This window comes from Sapajus apella, unplaced genomic scaffold (assembly GCF_009761245.1).
Source record: "Sapajus apella isolate SASKATOON/1434 unplaced genomic scaffold, GSC_monkey_1.0 scaffold36, whole genome shotgun sequence".
Lineage (NCBI taxonomy): Eukaryota > Metazoa > Chordata > Mammalia > Primates > Cebidae > Sapajus > Sapajus apella.
In genome coordinates, this window is record NW_022436976.1 from 22,586,369 (window position 1) to 22,605,681 (window position 19,313).

Genomic DNA, 19,313 nt, shown 5'->3' on the forward strand with positions numbered 1-19,313 from the left:
TTCATAATACAAAGAGAAAGCTACAGAAATGAGACCATATGAAAACGAACACAAAGGCCAGGTGTGGTGGCTCACACCTGTAATCCTAGCATTTTGGGAAGCTGAGGCAGGTGGATCACAAGGTCAGGAGTTCAAGACCAGCCTGGCCAACATGGTAAAACCCCGTCTCTACTAAAAATCACAAAAATGAGCCAGGCATGGTGGCAGGTGCCTGTAATCCCAGCTACTGGGGAGGCTGAGGCAGGAGAATCACTTGAACATGAGTGGCAGAGGTTGCAGTGAGCCGAGATCATGCCACCGCACTCCAGCCTGGATGACAGAGTGAGACTGCATCTCAAAAAAAAAAAAAGAGAGAGAGAAAAGAAAACGAACACCTAAACACTCATTCCTTCCACAAATTTTTATTGAGGGTCTACAATGTGCCATGCCCTATACTAGATGCAGGGTATTCAAAGGTGAACCAAAAGGATATACAGGTATTGATCGACTTACGACCTATGCAACCTACGACCATTCGACTTTACGACCACAATCGCTAGCCACAACTGCTCCGCGTCTGGCAGCGCAAACATTGCCCAGCTGGGTGTAGGACAGTGCGGACCAGCTTCCGGCAGCACTACCATCTCCGCGTGCACCATTGCAACTGTTATCCCAGACTCGGTACAGCAATTTGTGTTTTGTGTCTTGGATATTTTTCATCAAACCCCTCCCAATGAACTTCTTATACATTTCTAAGCAGTGGACCCAAACATCAAACGATTTGCAAGGATTGAACGGATGGCGCACGATGTGTTTTGTCCGTATCGTGAAATTTATGAAAAAAAAAAGAAACATACAATTCAGACAAAGCTCACCACATTTATGAAAAAACCAACTCCGGTAACCCCAACTGCTGCCTCAGATGACGACATCAACGATCCGCAGCCAAGCACCAGCGGCCAATAAAATGTTTCGTACATGTTTATATATTTTGACACGTTTTGCAATTGGGAAAATGTTTCCTATGGTATTTTTTACACCTGTATTTTGTATTTTTGTATGCACCTGTATTTTGTAATTTTGTATGTTTTGCAAATATTAAACCAGTTGTACTGGTAACGCAGTGTTTTACTGAAACCTGACGAATGTAAAAATAAGAAACAAAATGGTGTAGAGATGATATAAATGGCATAAAATGAACAAAGAAAATTATGATATATAACAATAATGAAAGAAAATTATGATAAAATATGACAAAGATTTTTATAACATCATTTCACAGTACTGTACATATAGCCTACTCAACTTACGACCAAATCGTGTTACGACCGGTCTGTCGGAACCAATCGTGATTGTAAGTCGAGCACTAGCTGTATGTGAAATTTTCAGAGTTAAAAACAAGTCCTTTTATTGTAGGCTTCTCCTTTTAGTCCCTTTTTCAGCTCTGCAAATTCAGCCAACAGCTACTGCCAGAGCTCTCATCTACTTTTATCTGTAGCTACAATCACAGTGATCTTTAGCAAGAGAAATAGTGGATGAGGAAACAGGGAAGAAATGTTTGTAGCCTATGATGATGCTTCCATAGTTTATATCCAGAGGACATATAGACATTCAGAGTTTTATCATCCAGGTGCTAGTTCAGCATCACAGCCCACCTAACTAAGTATACGAATTAACTTTCAGGACTATCAAATTTCAAAGACAGGCCTACAAAATGCAAGGCAATCCATATGTGGCATCAGTATGCAAGAGATGAGAATGTTCAAGTTGAAGAAAATAGCGTGTTGTCCTCTTAAATATTTTCAAACAATCTATATTAACTATGATAAACAAGAAAACCAAGTAAAAAGTACCATACCATTGTTTGACTGGTAAATTAAAAGTAATTTCCTGCCAGTGTCTCTGAGCTTCATAATCACCAAACATAGGGGGTTTTCCAGCACCTAAGATGAAAGGAAAAAAGGGCAAAATGACAATGTACTTTAGCATATCAGTGATTTTTATTTCTTTACGAAAATTGTCTAAATTAGAGAAGCAGTGTAGGTTACAGAAAGAACATAGGAGTTACCGAAAAAGTCAGAGAGATAAAGTCTGTAATCTTAGCACTGCTTGCACACTGCTGGTGTGGCATTGGGCAAATTACTTAACCTCCCTAAACTTCAACACATTAAAAACAGGACCAATACAGCTTCCCTACTGAGGACTACTGGAATAAATAAGAAAATGGATATAAAATGCCCAGCATAGTGCCTGGCACACAGTAAACTTTCAATAAATAGCAGCTATTGTTAACATTATAATCATCCCTCAGTATCTGTGGGGGATTCCTTCCAGGACCCCCACCTCCCACTACCACAGATACCAAACTTTGTGGATGCTCAAAATCATCCCTTATATAAAATGGCATAGTATTTGCATATAACCTCTGCTCATCCTCCTGTACACTTTAAATCATCTTTAGATTATTTGTAATACATAACAATGTAAAATGCTACGTAAATAGTTGTTATACTGTATTGTTTAGGGTAGGATGACAAGAGAAAAAGTCCACATGTTCAGTACAGGCTCAATCATCCTTTCTTATTTCCTGAATAGTTTCAATCCATGGTTCGCTGGATCCACAGATTTAGAACCCATGGATACAGAGGGCTGACTGTACTTAATAATAATTACAGCTAGTGCTCGACTTACGACCATAGTAGGGACCACGGACTGGTCGTAACACGATTTGGTCGTAAGTTGAGTAGGCTATATGTACAGCTGAAATGGTGCACGCGGAGATGGTAGTGCTGTCGGAAGCTGGTCTGCACTGTCATACGCCCAGCTGGGCAACGTTTGCACTGCCAGACGCAGAGCAGTCGTGGCTAGCGATTGTGGTCGTTAAGTCGAATGGTCATAAGTTGCATAGGTGGTAAGTCGATCAATACCTGTATATCCAAGTTTATTTTTACTTCATAAGGCTGTCAACTGTACTGCCCAAGATGTATCCTAAAATAATAACATGTGTATCTGCATTTTACAAAGGCCTTTTTTTTTTTGAGACAGCATCTTGCTCTGTCACCCAGTCTGTAGCACAGTGGCACAATCTTGGCTCACTGCAACCTCCACCTCTGGGGTTCAAGCGGTTCTCATGCCTCAACCTCCCAAGTAGCTGGGATTACAGGCATGTGCCACCACACCTGGCTAATTTTTGTATTTTTAGTACAGACTGGGTTTCACCATGTTGGCCAGGCTGGTCTGGAACTCCTGACATCAAGTGATCTGCCCGCCTCCACCTCCTAAAGTGCTGGGATTATAAGGCATGAGCCACCATGCCCAGCCATTACAAAGGACTTTTACAAACTACATATAAATAACATAAGGTCAAGAATAGGGTCAAAAACTGACTATATGTTACAAAGACATTAATTAGGTAAGGCTTTGCTGTCAAATAAGTTGTATAAAAACTGTTGGTCGCGAAGGCCTGCGGCGGGTGTTGACGCGAAGTGATTTCTGCCCAGTGCTCTGAATGTCAAAGTGAAGAAATTCAATGAAGCGCGGGTAAACGGCAGGAGTAACTATGACTCTCTTAAGGTAGCCAAATGCCTCATCATCTAATTAGTGACGCGCATGAATGGATGAACGAGATTCCCACTGTCCCTACCTACTATCCAGCGAAACCATAGCCAAGGGAACGGGCTTGGCGGAATCAGCGGGGAAAGAAGACCCTGTTGAGCTTGACTCTAGTCTGGCACGGTGAAGAGACATGAGAGGTGTAGAATAAGTGGGAGGCCCCCGGCGCCCCCCACCCGTCCCCGCGAGGGGGCGGGGCGGGGTCCGCCGGCCTTGCACTTAAAGAGAGCCAAATCAAGAACAAACTTCCATTCACAATTGCCACAAAGAGAATAAAATACCTAGGAATACAACTAACAAGGAATGTAAAGGACCTCTTCAAGGAGAACTACAAGCCACTGCTCAACGAAATAAGAGAGGACACAAACAGATGGAGAAACATTCCACGTTCATGGTTAGGAAGAATCAATATCGTGAAAATGGCCATACTGCCCAAAGTAATTTACAGATTCAATGCTATCCCCATCAAGCTACCAATGACCTTCTTTGCAGAACTGGAAAAAACCACCTTAAACTTCATATGGAACCAAAAGAGAGCCCGCATAGCCAAGTCAATTCTAAGCAAAAAGAACAAAGCGGGGGGCATCACACTACCAGACTTCAAACTATACTACAAGGCTACAGTAATCAAAACAGCATGGTACTGGTACCAAAACAGAGATATAGACCAATGGAACAGAACAGAGGTCTCGGAGGCAACACAACATATCTACAACCATCTGATCTTTGACAAACCAGTCAAAAACAAGCAATGGGGAAAGGATTCCCTGTTCAATAAATGGTGTTGGGAAAGCTGGCTAGCCATGTGCAGAAAGCAGAAACTGGACCCCTTCCTGACACCTTACACTAAAATTAACTCCAGATGGATTAAAGACTTAAACATAAGATCTAACACCATAAAAACCCTAGAAGAAAATCTAGGCAAAACCATTCAGGACATAGGTGTAGGCAAGGACTTCATGACCAGAACACCAAAAGCATTGACAACAAAAGCCAGAATAGACAAATGGGACCTAATCAAACTCCACAGCTTCTGCACAGCAAAAGAAACAATCATTAGAGTGAATCGGCAACCAACAGATTGGGAAAAAATTTTTGCAGTTTACCCATCTGACAAAGGGCTGATATCCAAAATTTACAAAGAACTAAAACAGATTTACAAGAAAAAAACCAACAAGCCCATTCAAAAGTGGACAAAGGATATGAACAGACACTTTACAAAAGAAGACATACGTGAGGCCAACAAACATATGAAAAAATGCTCATCATCACTGGTCATCAGAGAAATGCAAATCAAAACTACATTGAGATACCATCTCATGCCAGTTAGAATGGCGATCATTAAAAAATCTGGAGACAACAGATGCTGGAGAGGATGTGGAGAAATAGGAACACTTTTACACTGTTGGTGGGAGTGTAAATTAGTTCAACCATTGTGGAAGACAGTGTGGCGATTCCTCAAGGACCTAGAAATAGAAATTCCATTTAACCCAGCAATCCCATTACTGGGTATATAACCAAAGGATTACAAATCGTTCTACTATAAGGACACGTGCACACGAATGTTCATTGCAGCACTGTTTACGACAGCAAAGACCTGGAACCAACCCAAATGCCCATCGATGATAGACTGGATACGGAAAATGTGGCACATATACACCATGGAATATTATGCAGCCATCAAAAACGATGAGTTAGGGTCCTTTGTAGGGACATGGATGAACCTGGAAACCATCATTCTCAGCAAACTGACAGAAGAGCAGAAGATCAAACACCGCATGTTCTCACTTATAGGCGGGTGTTGAACAATGAGAACACATGGACACAGAGAGGGGAGCACTACACACTGGGGTCAGTTGGGGGGAAATAGGGGAGGGAGGGTGGGGGGTGGGAAGCTGGGGAGAGATAGCAAGGGGAGAAATGCCATATGTAGGTGATGGGGAGGAAGGCAGCAAATCACACTGCCATGTGTGTTCCTATGCAACAATTTTGCATGTTCTTCACATGTACCCCAAAACCTAAAATGCAATAAAATAAATAATGGGAAAAAAAAAAAAACCTGTTGGTTTATAGTTTGATTTTTTTAATTTTGAAATTGCAAATAAGGGATAATGGACTTGTAATACTTGATAGTACTTACTATATGCCAAATACAACAACTGTTATGAAATAGGTATTATCATTATCCCCACTTTACAGCTGGAAAAACAAAGGCAATGGCCATTCCAGTATTAAGTAGGAAAGTCTGGATTTGAATCCAGGCAGACTAACTTCATAATCCATGCTTTTAGCTGCTATTCTGTAATACCTCATAACGTGGTTAAATAGTTTTAAATCATTTTAAATGATATAAAGGTATCTCCATTTAATAAAGAGTAAACACCCACTCACTCTTATATCTAACAGTTGACTATAAAATCGTGAGAAGACCCAAAGAGGTACAGTATAATCACAGCTTATTAAACTGGCACGTAAGGTAAAAATCACATACGGTCAAATATACTCATTAATCCATTAGGAAAGTGTGCCACATTGAAGAATGGCACTGAAATCCGATCTAGATTTTTTCTAGTTTTAGAACATTACATGAAGTAAAGTGTTTGTATTTAATTGTTTAATTATACCAATATTCTTTAAATGCTATAATCTCTATCTAAGAAGATACTGCCACTATGAGATAATGATGGGAAAAGCAGATTAACTTTTCTACAGCATATATACACTGAGTGATTTGCACAAGAAATTAACCATAATATACATGCATGTGCGTGTGTCTCTATCTCTCAGAAAGAACCATGGCTTATTAATTTTTGTATTCTCAGAATATAATAGCATATAGTAGATTCTCAATGCCACCCTCATAGATTAACAGTGAATGTTAATACAGAAAGGACTTTTAAGTTCAAAAGACTTGGGTTTGTGCATCCCTGACTTTTCACTTATTAATCTGCAACGTTAATTTGTGATGGCAGACCAATTACTTATGCCGAGGCTGCTTTAACACGATGCCATATATGAGTTTTTACAAAAAAAATCTTTAAGTTACTATCTGGCACTTTGAAATTCAAAGCTTCTGTTCATACGGCTTATCCTATATTCTATACATCTCTTCTATCAACTCATATCCAATTGATTTCAATGATTTTCAAGAATCATCTGAAATCCTAAATTTTCCATGAAGCCTTCCTTCATAAATTAAAAACATATTGATCACTAATTATTGACTTCTTATAATACTTACACTTTCAGTTACCATATGTTTTATCATATGATTATACTATTTCATCCTATAGACAGAAACTGATAGGCATATAGTATAGTAAAAGCTTACTTAATTAAACTGCAGAGGAAGAATAACCTATAATAATAAAAAATTTTTTAAGAAAAGAATTCCCCGAAGAATTAACTGCATTTTTGTATATATATTCTTTGGCAGGGGGATTTATGTTTCTATTTTAAAGATTACAACCATTGAATCTGGCTTCTTTGAGGGTGGAAAGGAGTTGACTTTCCTTTTTTATTTGTTTTGTTTTTGTTTTCAGTCCACTGGGATAATAAAAGTCAGACAGAATCTTAAGTAATTTTTCTATACCTGAAGAAATCCAACTATCTAGATTTTCTGAAATTGCTCTAGACTTGTGGTCAATGTGGAAGAATTTACTACCATGCTCTAACAAATAGAAGAATGGATAATGACTCTCTTTAGGGTTGGGAAACAAGTTCCTATCCAGAGTCTGACCTACTTCAATAAATTCAGCTGACACTGGCTATGAAATTAGTACTTAAGTTTTAAAAACTGCTAAAGTGCCCTTAAAGCAACCCAGAAGGACAACCCAACTGTACCTATGGGAGCTTCACTTAGGAAGGGCAAAAAGGATTCCGTCCACAGTGATTAATTCTACAAATTCATTTACATAAGATTCAGAATTACATAAAGAAAACATAGTAATGTATATTTACCCAGTTTCAATTTTGTCTCAGTCTCAGAAAAATGAGCTTAAGCACTACTTAAATATTCATTTTATTAATTGTTGAACTATTCATAATTATGTTTGAATTTTAAAAACAAGTAGTTTTGTTGTTAACAATACTTACTGCCTTTAAATGAAAATTTTAAACATTTAAGAGAAGAGAATTCGGCTAAAATTTTCCATGATAAAATGTTCCTTTTGGCCTCATGCCTGTAATCCCAGCACTTTGGGAGGCCGAGGCGGGTGGATTACCTGAGGTCAGGAGTTCAAGACCAGCCTGGCCAACATAGTGAAACCTCATCTCTACTAAAAATACAAAAATTAGCTGGGTGTGGCGGCACACACTTGTAATCCCAGCTACTAAGGAGGCTGAGACAGGAGAATCGCTTGAAACCAAGAGGTGGAGGTTGCAGTGAGCCAAGATTGTGCCATTGCACTCCAGCCTGGGCAACAAGAAAAAAAAAAAAAACTTAAAAGCAGGGGAATAAAGTTAAGGTATAGAGTTTTTGTTAGCTTTCTCTTTGCTTATTTGTTAGTTTTTACAATCAGTGTTAAGTAATCATTAGCTTAAAATAATGACTTAGAAGATGTTATCTGCCAGCCTGGGGAACATGGCCAAACCCCATCTCTATAAAAACACAAAAATAGTCTCAGCTACTTGGGAGGCAGAGGTGAAAGGATCACTTAAGTCTGTAAGGAGGAAGTTGCAGTGAGCCAAGATCATGTCACTTAGGCTGGGCACAGTGGCTCATGCCTGTAATCTCAGCACTTTGGGAGGCTGAGGCAGGCAGATCAGTTGAGGTCAGGAGTTCAAGACCAGCCTGGCCAACATGGTGAAAACTTGTCTCTAGTAAAAATGCAAATTAGCCACGCATGGTGGCATGTGCCTATAATCCCAGCTACTCGAGAGGCTGAGGCAGGAGAATCTCTTGAACCGTCTGTTGTCTACAAGAAACATCCTTCACTTATAAAGACACACATAGACTGAAAATAAAAGAATGAAAACGAATATTCCATGCAAATGGAAACTAAAAAGGGTAGGAGTAGCTATACTTATATCAGACAAAACAGATTTCAAGACAAAAAGCTATAAAAAGAGACAAAGAAGCTGGGCATGGTGGCTCACGCCTGTAAATCCAGCACTTTGGGAGGCCGAGGCAGGCAGATTGCCTGAAGTCAGGAGTTCAAGACCAGCCTGGCCAACATGGTGAGGCCTCATCTCTACTAAAAATACAAAAATTAGCCAGGTGTGGTAGCACATGCCTGTAGTCCCAGCTACTTGGGAGGCTGAGGCAAGAGAATCACTTGAACCTGGGAGGGAGAAGTTGCAGTGAGCCAAGATTGCGCCACAGCACTCCAGCCTGGGTGACAGAGTAAGACTCCATCTCCAAAAAAAAAAAAAGACAAGGTCATTATATAACGACAATGACAAATGGATCAATTCAGCAAGAGATATAACAATGATAAGTATACATGCATCCAACACTGGATCACCTAGATATATAAAACAAATATTATTAGAGCTAAAAAGAGAGTCTCCAATAGGATAACAGCTGGAGATGTCAACATAGACACTTTCAGCACTGGACAAATCATCCAAGCAGAAAATCAACAATGAAACATCAGACTTAATCTCTCTTATAAACTAAATGGACCTACCAGATATTTATACAACATTTTATCCAATGGCTAGAAAATATACACATTCTTCTCCTTTGCACACAGATAGACCAATCAAGTCTTAAAAGAGTTCAAAACACTGATATCATATCAAGTATCCTTTCTGACCACAATAGAATAAAACTAGAAATCAGTAACGAGGAATTTTGGAAACAGCACAAACACATGGAAATTAATCAATATGATTCTGAATGACCAGTGTGCCAATGAAGAAATTAAGAGGAAAATTTAAAAATATCTTGAAACAAATGAAAATGGAAACACAACATACCAAAACCTGTGGGATACAGTGAAAGTAGTACTAAGAGGAACGTTTACAGCAGTAAGTGCCTAACATCAAAAAAGTACAAAAACTTCAAATAAACTTTATGAAACATCTTAAAGAATTAGAAAAGCTAGAGCAAAATAAACCCAAAATCAGTAGAAGAAATAATAAAGATCAGAGCAGAAATAAATGAAATAGAAATGAAAAAAATACAAAAGATCAATGAAACAAAAAGTTAGTTTTTGAAAAGATAAAAAAAATTGAAACACTTTTAGTTAGGCTAAGGAAAAAAGAAAGAGGACTCAAATAAATAAAATCAGAGATTAAAAAGGAGACATTACAACCAACACTGCAGAAATTCAAAGGATCACCGGAGACTACTAGGAGCAATTATATGCCAATAAATTGGAAAACCTAAAAGAAACTGATAAATTCCTAGACATATACAACCTACCAAGACTGAATCACGAAGAAATCCAAAACCTGAACAGATCAATAACAAGCAATGACATCAAAGCAGTAACTAAAAAGTCTCCCAGCAAAGAAAAGCCTAGAACCTGATGACTTCGCTGTTGAATTTTACCAAACATTTAAAGAAAAATCCTAATACTAGTCCTACTCAAACTATTCCAAAAAATAGAGGAGGAGGGAATACTTCCACACTCATTCTATGAGCCCAGTATTCCCTAGTAACAAAACCAGAGAAAGACATATCAAAAAAAAAGAAAAAAAAAAAACCTAGAAGCCAACATCCTTGATGAACACTGATACAAAAATCCACAACAAAATTCTAACAAACTGTATTCAACAATACATTAAAAAGATCATTCATCATTACTCCACAGATATATCCCAAGGTTGCAAGAATGGTTCAACATACACAAATCAATCAGTGTGGTACATCAAATAAACAAAATGAAGGACAAAAGCCATATGACCATTTAAATTGATGCTTAAAAAGTATCTGATGTAATTCAACATCCCCTCCTGACACAAACTCCCAAAAAATTGAGTTTAGAAAAAAACATACCTCAACACAATAAAAGCCATATAAACAGACTCAAATCTAGTATCATACTGAATGGGGAAAAACTGAAAGCCTTTCCTGTAAGATCTGAAACACAACAAGAATCCCCACTTTTACAACTGTTATTCAACATAATACTGTTAGTCCTAGCTATCGCAATCAGACAAGAGAAAGAAATAAAGGTCACCCAAACTGGAAAGGAAGAAGTCAAATTATCCTTCTTTGCAGATTATGTAATCTTATATTTGGAAAAACCTAAAGACACCATCAAAAAACTATCACAACTGTTAAACAAACTCAGTAAAGTTGCAGCATACAAAATCAACATACAAAAATCAGTAGTATTTCTACATGCCAATGGTGAACAATTTGAAAAAAAAATTTTTTAATCCCATTTACAATAGCCACAAATAAAATTAAATGCCTAGGAATTAACTAAAAAAGTAAAAGATCTTAATAAAAAAAACTACAGAACACTAATAAAAGGAATTCCAAAAAATGGGAAAATATTCCATGTTCATGGACTGGAAGAATCAATATCATTAAAATATCCATTCTACCCAAAGCAATCTACAGACTCAATGCACTCTCCATCAAATTACCAATGACGTTCTTCACAGAAATAGAAAAAAACAGTCCTAAAATTTATATGGAACCACAAAGATCCCAAATATCCAAAATTATCCTAAGCAAAAACAACAAAACTGAAGGAGTTACATTATATTGACTTCAATTATACTACAGAGCTATAGTAACCAAAACCACATGGTACTGGCATAATACAGACACACAGACCATGGAACAGAATAGAGAACCCAGAAACAAATCCACACATCTACAATGAACTCATTTTTGACAAAGGTGCCAAGAACATACACTGGGGAAAAGACAGTCTCTTCAATAAATTGAGCTGGGAAAATTGGATAGCTATATGCAGAAAATGAAACTAAACCCCTATCTCTCATCATATACAAAAATCAAATCAAAATGGATTAAAGACTTAAATATAAGACCTCACTATGAAACTACTACAAGAAAACACAGAGGAAACTCTCTAGGACATTGGTCTGGGCAAAAATTTCTGGAGTAATATCTTACAAACACAAGCAACTGAAGCAAAAATGAGCAAATGGGATCACATCAAGTTTGAAAGATTCTGCACAGCAAAGGAAACAATCAACAAAGATAGAAGCCACGGAATGGGAGAAAATATTTGCAAACTACTCATCTGACAAGGGATTAACAACCAGAATATAAGGAACTCAAGCAGCTCGATAGGAAAAAAATTTGAATAGTCCAATTAAAAAATGGGCAAAAGATCTGAAGAGACATTTTACAAAAGAAGACACACAAATGACAAATGGGTATATGAAAAGATACTCAACATCGCTGATCAAGGGAGAAATGCATATCAAAACTACAGTGAGATATCATCTCACCCAGGTAAAATGGCTTTTATCCAAAAGACAGTCAATAATGAATGCTGGTGAGGATGTGGAGAAAAGAAAATCCTGGTACACTGTTGGTGGGAATGTAAATTAGTAAAACCACTGTGGAGAATAGTATGGAGGCTCCTCAAAAAACTGAAAGTAGAACTACCATAAGATCCAGCAATCTCACTGCTGGGTATATACCCAGAATAAAGGAAATCCATATATTGAAAAGCTATCTGCACTCCCATGTTTATTGCAGCACCATTCAAAATAGCCAAGATTTGGAAGCAACCTAAGTGTCCCGCAACAGACAAATGGATAAATAAAATATGGTACATATATGCAAGGGATTCAGCCACAAAAAAAGAATGAGATCCTGTCTCTTGCAACAACATTAGATGGAACTGGAGGTCATTATGTTAAGTCAAACAAGCCAGGCACAAAAAGACAAACTTTACATGTTCTTACTCATTTGTAGGAGCTAAAAATTGAAACAACTGAACTCCTGGAGAGGAAGAACAGAATTATAGTTACCAGAGGCTGAGAAGGGTGGCTGGGGTGGGAAAGATTAATGGGTACAAAAATATAGTTAGAAAGAATGAATAAGAACTAGTATTTGATAGCTCAACAGGATGACTGCAATGAACAATAATTTACTGTACATTTTAAAATAACTAAAAGAGTATAAATGACGTTTATAATACAAAGAAAGAATAAATGCTTGAGGTAATGAATACCTCATTTACCCTAATGTGATTATTATACCCTCTATGCCTGCATCAAAATATTTCACGTTAGCCAGGTACAGTGGTATGTGCCTGTAGTCCTGGCTACCTGGAAGGCTGAGGTAGGAAGATCACTTGAGCCCAGGGAGTCAAGTCTGCAGTGAGCCATGATGGTGCCACTGTACTCCAGCCTGGGTGACAGAGTGAGATCCTGTATCTAAAAAGTAAAATAATGGTCAGGTACAGTGGCTCATGCCTGTAATCCTAGCACTTTCAGAGGCCAAGGTGGGCAGATCAAAAGGAGTTCAAGGCCAGCCTAGCCAATATGGTGAAACCCTGTCTCTACTAAAAATACAAAAAAATTAGCAGGGCATGGTGGCAGGGGCCTGTAATTCCAGCTACTCGGGACGCTGAGGAAGGAGAATCGCTTGAACCGGGAGGCACAGGCTGCAATGAGCTAAGATTGAGCAACTGCACTCCAGCCTGGGCAACAGAGCGCGACTGTCTCAAAAAAATAAAAATAGGCCAGGCACAGTGGCTCACACCTGTAATCCCAGCACTTTGGGAGGCCGAGGTGGGTGGATCACCTGAGGTCAGGAGTTTGAGACCAGCCTGGCCAACATGGTGAAACCACAACTCTGTTAAAAATACAAAAAATTAGCCAGGCATGGTGGTGCACACTTGTAATTCCAGCTACTTGGGAAGCTGAGGCAGGAGAATCGCTTGAACTTGGGAGGCGGAGGTTGCAGTGAGCCAAGATTGTGCCACTGCACTCCAGCCTCGGTGACAGAGACAGAGCAAGATTCTATCTCAATAAATAAACAAATAAATAAATAATCGGCTTGGCACGGTGGCTCACACCTGTAATCCCAGCACTTTGGGAGGCCGAAGCAGGCAGATCACTTGAAGTCAGGAGTTTGAGACCAGTCCGGTCAACATGGTGAAATGCCATCTCTATTGAAAATACAAAAATTAGCTGGGCGTGGTGGCACATGCCTGTAGTCCCAGCTACTTGGGAGGATGAGGCAGGAGAACTGCTTGAACCCAGAGGCAGAGGTTGGAGTGAGTCGAGATTGTGCCACTGCACTCCAGTCTGGGCAAAAGAGTGAGACTCCATCTCAGAAAAATAAATAAAATAAAAAATTTAAAATAATAAAAATATAAATTAATAAATTAATCATATTTTTCAAAAATCTCATGTGACCCATGAATATGTACATCCACTATGTACCCATAAAAATTAAAAGTAAAAAAACTTTTCAAAAAACAACAAAAAAAGAAATTATGAGCTGGGAGCAGTGGTACGAGCTGAGATATTTTACAATATATAAAAATGATGCATTTCTATTTAGAGGCTAGATGGGAGGATCACTTGAGACCAGGAGCCCGAGGTTCTAGTGCCTGATGATCATACCCTGTAAACAGTCACTCTACTCCAGCTTGGGCAACATAGTGAAACCCATTTCTTAAAAACAAAACAACATAAATTATTTTAACCAACAGAAGGAAAAATATCTCAGCAGAATCACGAATGTTATTAATTAATTCTCCCAACCTCCAATGACACAGAAGTTCCTCACACGTGAATGCTAAAAATGTTATATTCTTTATGATTGGTTTGAGTTCTCTAATGGAATCACCATTTTCCTTTTCTTTTTTTTCTTTGGAAACAGGGTCTCGTCCTGTCACCCAGGCCCTAATGCAGTAGTGTGATCACTGCTCACTGCAGCCTTCTGGGCTCAAAAGATCCCACCTCAGCCCTGACTACCAGTAGCTGGGATTACAGGTACACATCACCATGCGCACCTAATTTTTGTATTTTTATAGACAAAGTTTCGCCATATTGCCCAGGCTGGACTCAAACTCCGGGGCTCAAGCAATCCACCCGCCTCAGCCTTTCAAAGTGCTGGAATTACAGGTGTGAGCCACTGTGCCCAGCCATGATTTTTCTTAATGTTTAGCATTTTTATTTTCCTCACCTGAAAAATGACAAAAATATATCATAGCCATCTACAAGATGCCTTCAAATAATCTACTAATGTGCAATAACAATATTTTTCTTATACAGTAACCCAAAAGGAATCTGATTCTGTCGATTTTCTTAGGAACAATTTAAGAGCAGGATTTCAAATAAGTAGCTGGAGTCTTGTTTTCTTTTCCAGATGAGAAAAGTAATTGAGTAAACTCAGTTCATGAGAGAAATGTCAGATTAAGTAATACATGCAAGTCACAGGAATAGAGAAGTATTGGATGAATTGTCCCCCCCTGAATTCCCATTAAGCATTTGATTATACACACCTGCAATACTGAAATAGTATCATTTTAAAATTTGTATTATTTTACCCTATACTCTAATTTTAATTCTTTTCAACTTCACCTTAAAATAAACAAGAAAATAATATATGTGTCAAAATTAGGAGACAGAAGGAAAATTAGAAAAAAAGATTGCAAACTAAATAATCACCATAAATTAGTGCCAAAGTCAGAAAAGGGGATGACTTTCCAATGGACCAATTATGGACTGAAAGTAAAAGCAATCCTATAAGTTACATATTTTATATAACAACTTCTAATTGGACCTTTCCTCAGCCCTTCTTCCTCCACTTCAGCCACCAAACTACTTCCTTTCTTCCGTTCACTAACAAATTTCCTGAAAGTTGCTATGTCCATTTGATAACTACCATTAAGCCCTCAGTTCATTACAGTCTGACAACCAGGAGGCTCACATGGCCTCCTATAGATCCCTTGTCTATTTTAAATTTTCATCCTCCTTGACAGGGCTATAGCTTGACACTGTTGGCCAGTCCTCATTTCATAAAGTTCTCTGGTTTCTTGGCTTCTAGAAAAACAAACTCTCCAGATGCTAATCCTAGTACACAGTTTCTTCTCAGTCTCCTGTCTCCTTTGATCATTCTTCCTTCTCTCTGGAGATGATCAGTGGTTAAATCTGTTTTCTTCTTGCTTAAAAGTTGCTTCCGTTGAGGGGCAAAAGCAACTCCTAAACCTACTGCTTTTGCCCCTCAGCCTCTGGCTTCAACCATCAGGTCTACCAAACCTCTGTAAAGACTAGAATAACTATGGAGCTTTTTATTTTTTATTTATTTATTTATTTTTTGAGACAGAGTTTCGCTCTTGTCTCCTAGGCTGGAGTGCAATGGGGTGATCTCAGCTCACTGCAACCTCTGCCTCCTAGGTTCATGCAATTCTCCTGCCTCAGCCTCCCAAGTAGTTGGGACTACAGACACCTGCCACCATATGCCCAGCTAATTTTTGTATTTTTAGTAGAGATGGGGTTTCGCCACGTTGGCCAGGCCTCTCAAAGTAATGGGATTACCGTGTGAGCCACCAGTCTCCCAAAGTGCTGGGATTACAGGTGCGAGCCACTGTGTCCAGCCACTATGGAGCTTTTAAAAACACAGATGACGCCGGGCGCGGTGGCTCAAGCCTGTAATCCCAGCACTTTGGGAGGCCGAGGCGGGTGGATCACAAGGTCAAGAGATCGAGACCATCCTGGTCAACATGGTGAAACCCCGTCTCTACTAAAAATACAAAAACATTAGCTGGGCATGGTGGCACGTGCGTGTAATCCCAGCTACTCAGGAGGCTGAGGCAGGAGAATTGCCTGAACCCAGGAGGCGGAGGTTGCGGTGAGCCGAGATCGCGCCATTGCACTCCAGCCTGGGTAACAAGAGCGAAACCCCGTCTCAAAAAAAAAAAAAAAAAAAAAAAAACACAGATGGCACTTTAGTTTCCAGCAATATGACAGAAAAAGGGTCCAAAAACATCTCCAGTAAAAATCCTAGATAACATTCAATACATAATATATATTATATAATGTTTTATATATGATATGTTTCATATATATGTTTTATATTTGTTCTTATACAATTAAAAACATAGTATTATATATCCTACTTTTATAAATATATAATTGTAATATATGGCTGAACTAGCAGTAAAAATGAAAGAATTCCTTAGAGCCCCCAGAAACAACAACAAATCACAGATTCAGAGAAGTAAGCATTTGCCCTGAGGGTATCCAATGATCTTTGGTTGTCCATAGCCTGGCTACCAGGAGCCCTGTGCAATCAGTAAGGAGCCAAAACCTGGGACCTAAACAGGCAGGAATTCAAGGTCAGAGAACCCTCTACTACAATTTAAGAAACAATGCCTTTGGAAAGATAGTCAAGACAGTACTCATCTTGGCCTTGGCTCCTGGTAGTACAGGAAAAAGGAAGAAGAGTCCTATGAAAATTCCTAACCGTATGCCTGCATTCACCCAGGTTAAGGCCAAATTCACACCAAGTACATGGCCCAAAGAAACCACAAGTTGATAATTTAGTTTGGTTTTTGTTAATAGTGCCCCAGGTGCCTACCAGGAAGCATCATAAACCCTATTTGGAAAAATACACAGCAAACTCAAGCCTCAAAGAATTCCCACAGATAAAAGTTCCAAATTACATAAACTCACAATTTTATTAAAAATCACTAAGCTCATGAAGAAACAAAATACCATGAGCTAGAGTCAGGAGAAACAAAAACTATGAAATCAGAATGCAGATATTAGAATTTTTAGATAGGGAATATAAAATAAGCATGGTTAAACTGCTTAACAATGTAAAAGAAGACCTTGAAAGTATGCTGAAGGAACAAGACTACCAGAAATGATCAAGATCTAAAAAGGATCCAAACAGAACTCCTGGAAATAAATAATGTACTAACTGAAACTTTAACATTTAATGGGGAGTTAAAAAAAAAAAAAAAAAGATAAAACACAGCTGAAAAGTAATGAACAGAAAAGCAGATTTGATGATTATGAAGGAAGCACTATGAAGAACCCTAAGATGGAAAATACAAAATTATGAAACACAGAAGACAGAATGAAAAGACCCAACATACATCTAGTAAGAGTGGTACAAGAATAGAAATAAGGAAGATACAATCTTTGAAGAGATGACTGAGAACAATAAAGTCAATGAGGGGAAGAGATTATTGTCTATTTTATTCTCTGCTTTATTACCAGCCCTTGGCACACAGTGAATGGCCTATACATATCTGTGGAATTAATAAATAACCAAAGAGCCAACATATATCTAATCAGAGTTCAAAAATGAAGAAAAATAAGAAGACACAGTAGCTGAAAAGTTTCTAGAACAGACAGAAAATATCATTCCTTAGAGACAGAAATCACAGAAAATCCTAGGATGACAAATGTTTTAATATTCATCAAGATACATCATAGTGAAACTGCAGCAAGGAAAGGCAAATTACCTACAAAAGAATAACAACTGACTGGGTGTGGTGGCTCATACCTGTAATCCCAGCAATTTGGGAGACCGAGGCAGGCAGATCACAAGGACAAGAGTTCGAGACCCAGCCTGACCAACATAGTGAAACCCCCGTCTCTACTAAAAATACAAAAAGTTAGCTGGGCATAGTGGCACATGCCTGTAATCCCAGCTACTCAGGAGGCTCAGGCAGAAGAATTGCTTGAATCCAGGAGGTGGAGGTTGCAGTAAGCCAAGATCACGCCACTGCACTGCAGCCTGGGCAATAGAGCAAGACTCTGTCTCAACAAAACAAACAAACAAAAGAATAACAAAATGACAGTTGATGTCCAAACATCAACAACACAAATTAAAAGACAATGATATTTTAAAAATACTAAGAGAAAATAACCATCAAAACAATTCCATACTTAGCAAAACTTTAAGACTGAAAGCCAAATAAAAGCATTTTCAGGCAAAAACCGGGTTTGCCACCAATAGATCCCCACTAAAAAAAACCTCCAAAAGATGTACTTCAGGAAGAAAAAAAAATGATCTCAAAAAAAGATATAATATGTAAGAAGGGTGAACAGGAAATGCTAAACACACGGGTAAAACTAAATAAATATGCAGGGCAAAGTGGCTCACACCTGTCATTCCAGCACTTTGGGAGGCCAAAGTGGGAGGATCCCCCTTGAGCCCAGGAGTTTGAGACCAGAATGGGACAACATAGCAGGACCTTGTGTCTACTAAAAAAAAAAAAAAAAATGTATGCTGGATATTTCTGAGCTGTGTTAATTTTTCTGCTGTATTCCAGCTGACCAAAACATTATTAAGAATGTATCTTTATAAATGGGTGCTAATCGATAATGGAAATAATTTAGTAACAGACTATATAGGATGTTAATAATGAAGCCATATGTTTATGTCTGGATTTAAACATTTTAAACAATCATTTACTATGTCATTTTTCTTTACCTTGAAGAACATAAATAGTTGTTTCAGTTCTAAATATCAGCAAGATATTATTTATGGCAAGAAATATTCCATTGAATTGTTGTGCTGTAACATGGGAAAATGTAAATGTTTTTCATGGTTTCTATCAATGTGAAATAAAATATAATGCTGACTTTTCTGTAAAAAAAAAAAAACCAAAAAACAAAAAGCACTAAAGTATACAGACAACAAAAATCATGATGAAAGCAGTGGTACCTCACCTTTTAATAATAACATTGAATGCAAATAGCCTAAATGCTACACTTAAAGTATACAGAGCTGCAGAATGGGTAAGAACTCACCAACCAACTATCTTCTGCCTTCAGGAGACTCATCTAACATATAAGGACTCATATAA

At 38.3% G+C, this 19,313-nt stretch overlaps 1 protein-coding gene and 1 long non-coding RNA gene across 6 annotated transcripts in view; both read right to left on the reverse strand.

The window, feature by feature from the left end:
- Window positions 1-19,313, reverse strand: part of ALG6 (ALG6 alpha-1,3-glucosyltransferase) — a 73,818-nt gene that overhangs the window by 42,651 nt on the left and 11,854 nt on the right. For all 5 annotated transcript variants that reach the window (XM_032296764.1, XM_032296762.1, XM_032296763.1 and 2 more), the window contains one exon: window positions 1,838-1,922. In XM_032296764.1, coding sequence (XP_032152655.1) covers window positions 1,838-1,905 — 68 coding nt within the window. In that variant the 5' untranslated portion in view covers window positions 1,906-1,922. The remainder of the gene's footprint in view (window positions 1-1,837; window positions 1,923-19,313) is intronic.
- On the reverse strand, window positions 3,427-19,259 carry LOC116563920. Its single transcript, XR_004274634.1, has 3 exons — window positions 18,699-19,259; window positions 16,955-16,961; window positions 3,427-3,546 (listed from the first exon to the last, which is right to left on the reverse strand). It is a non-coding gene; the product is annotated as an uncharacterized LOC116563920 (long non-coding RNA).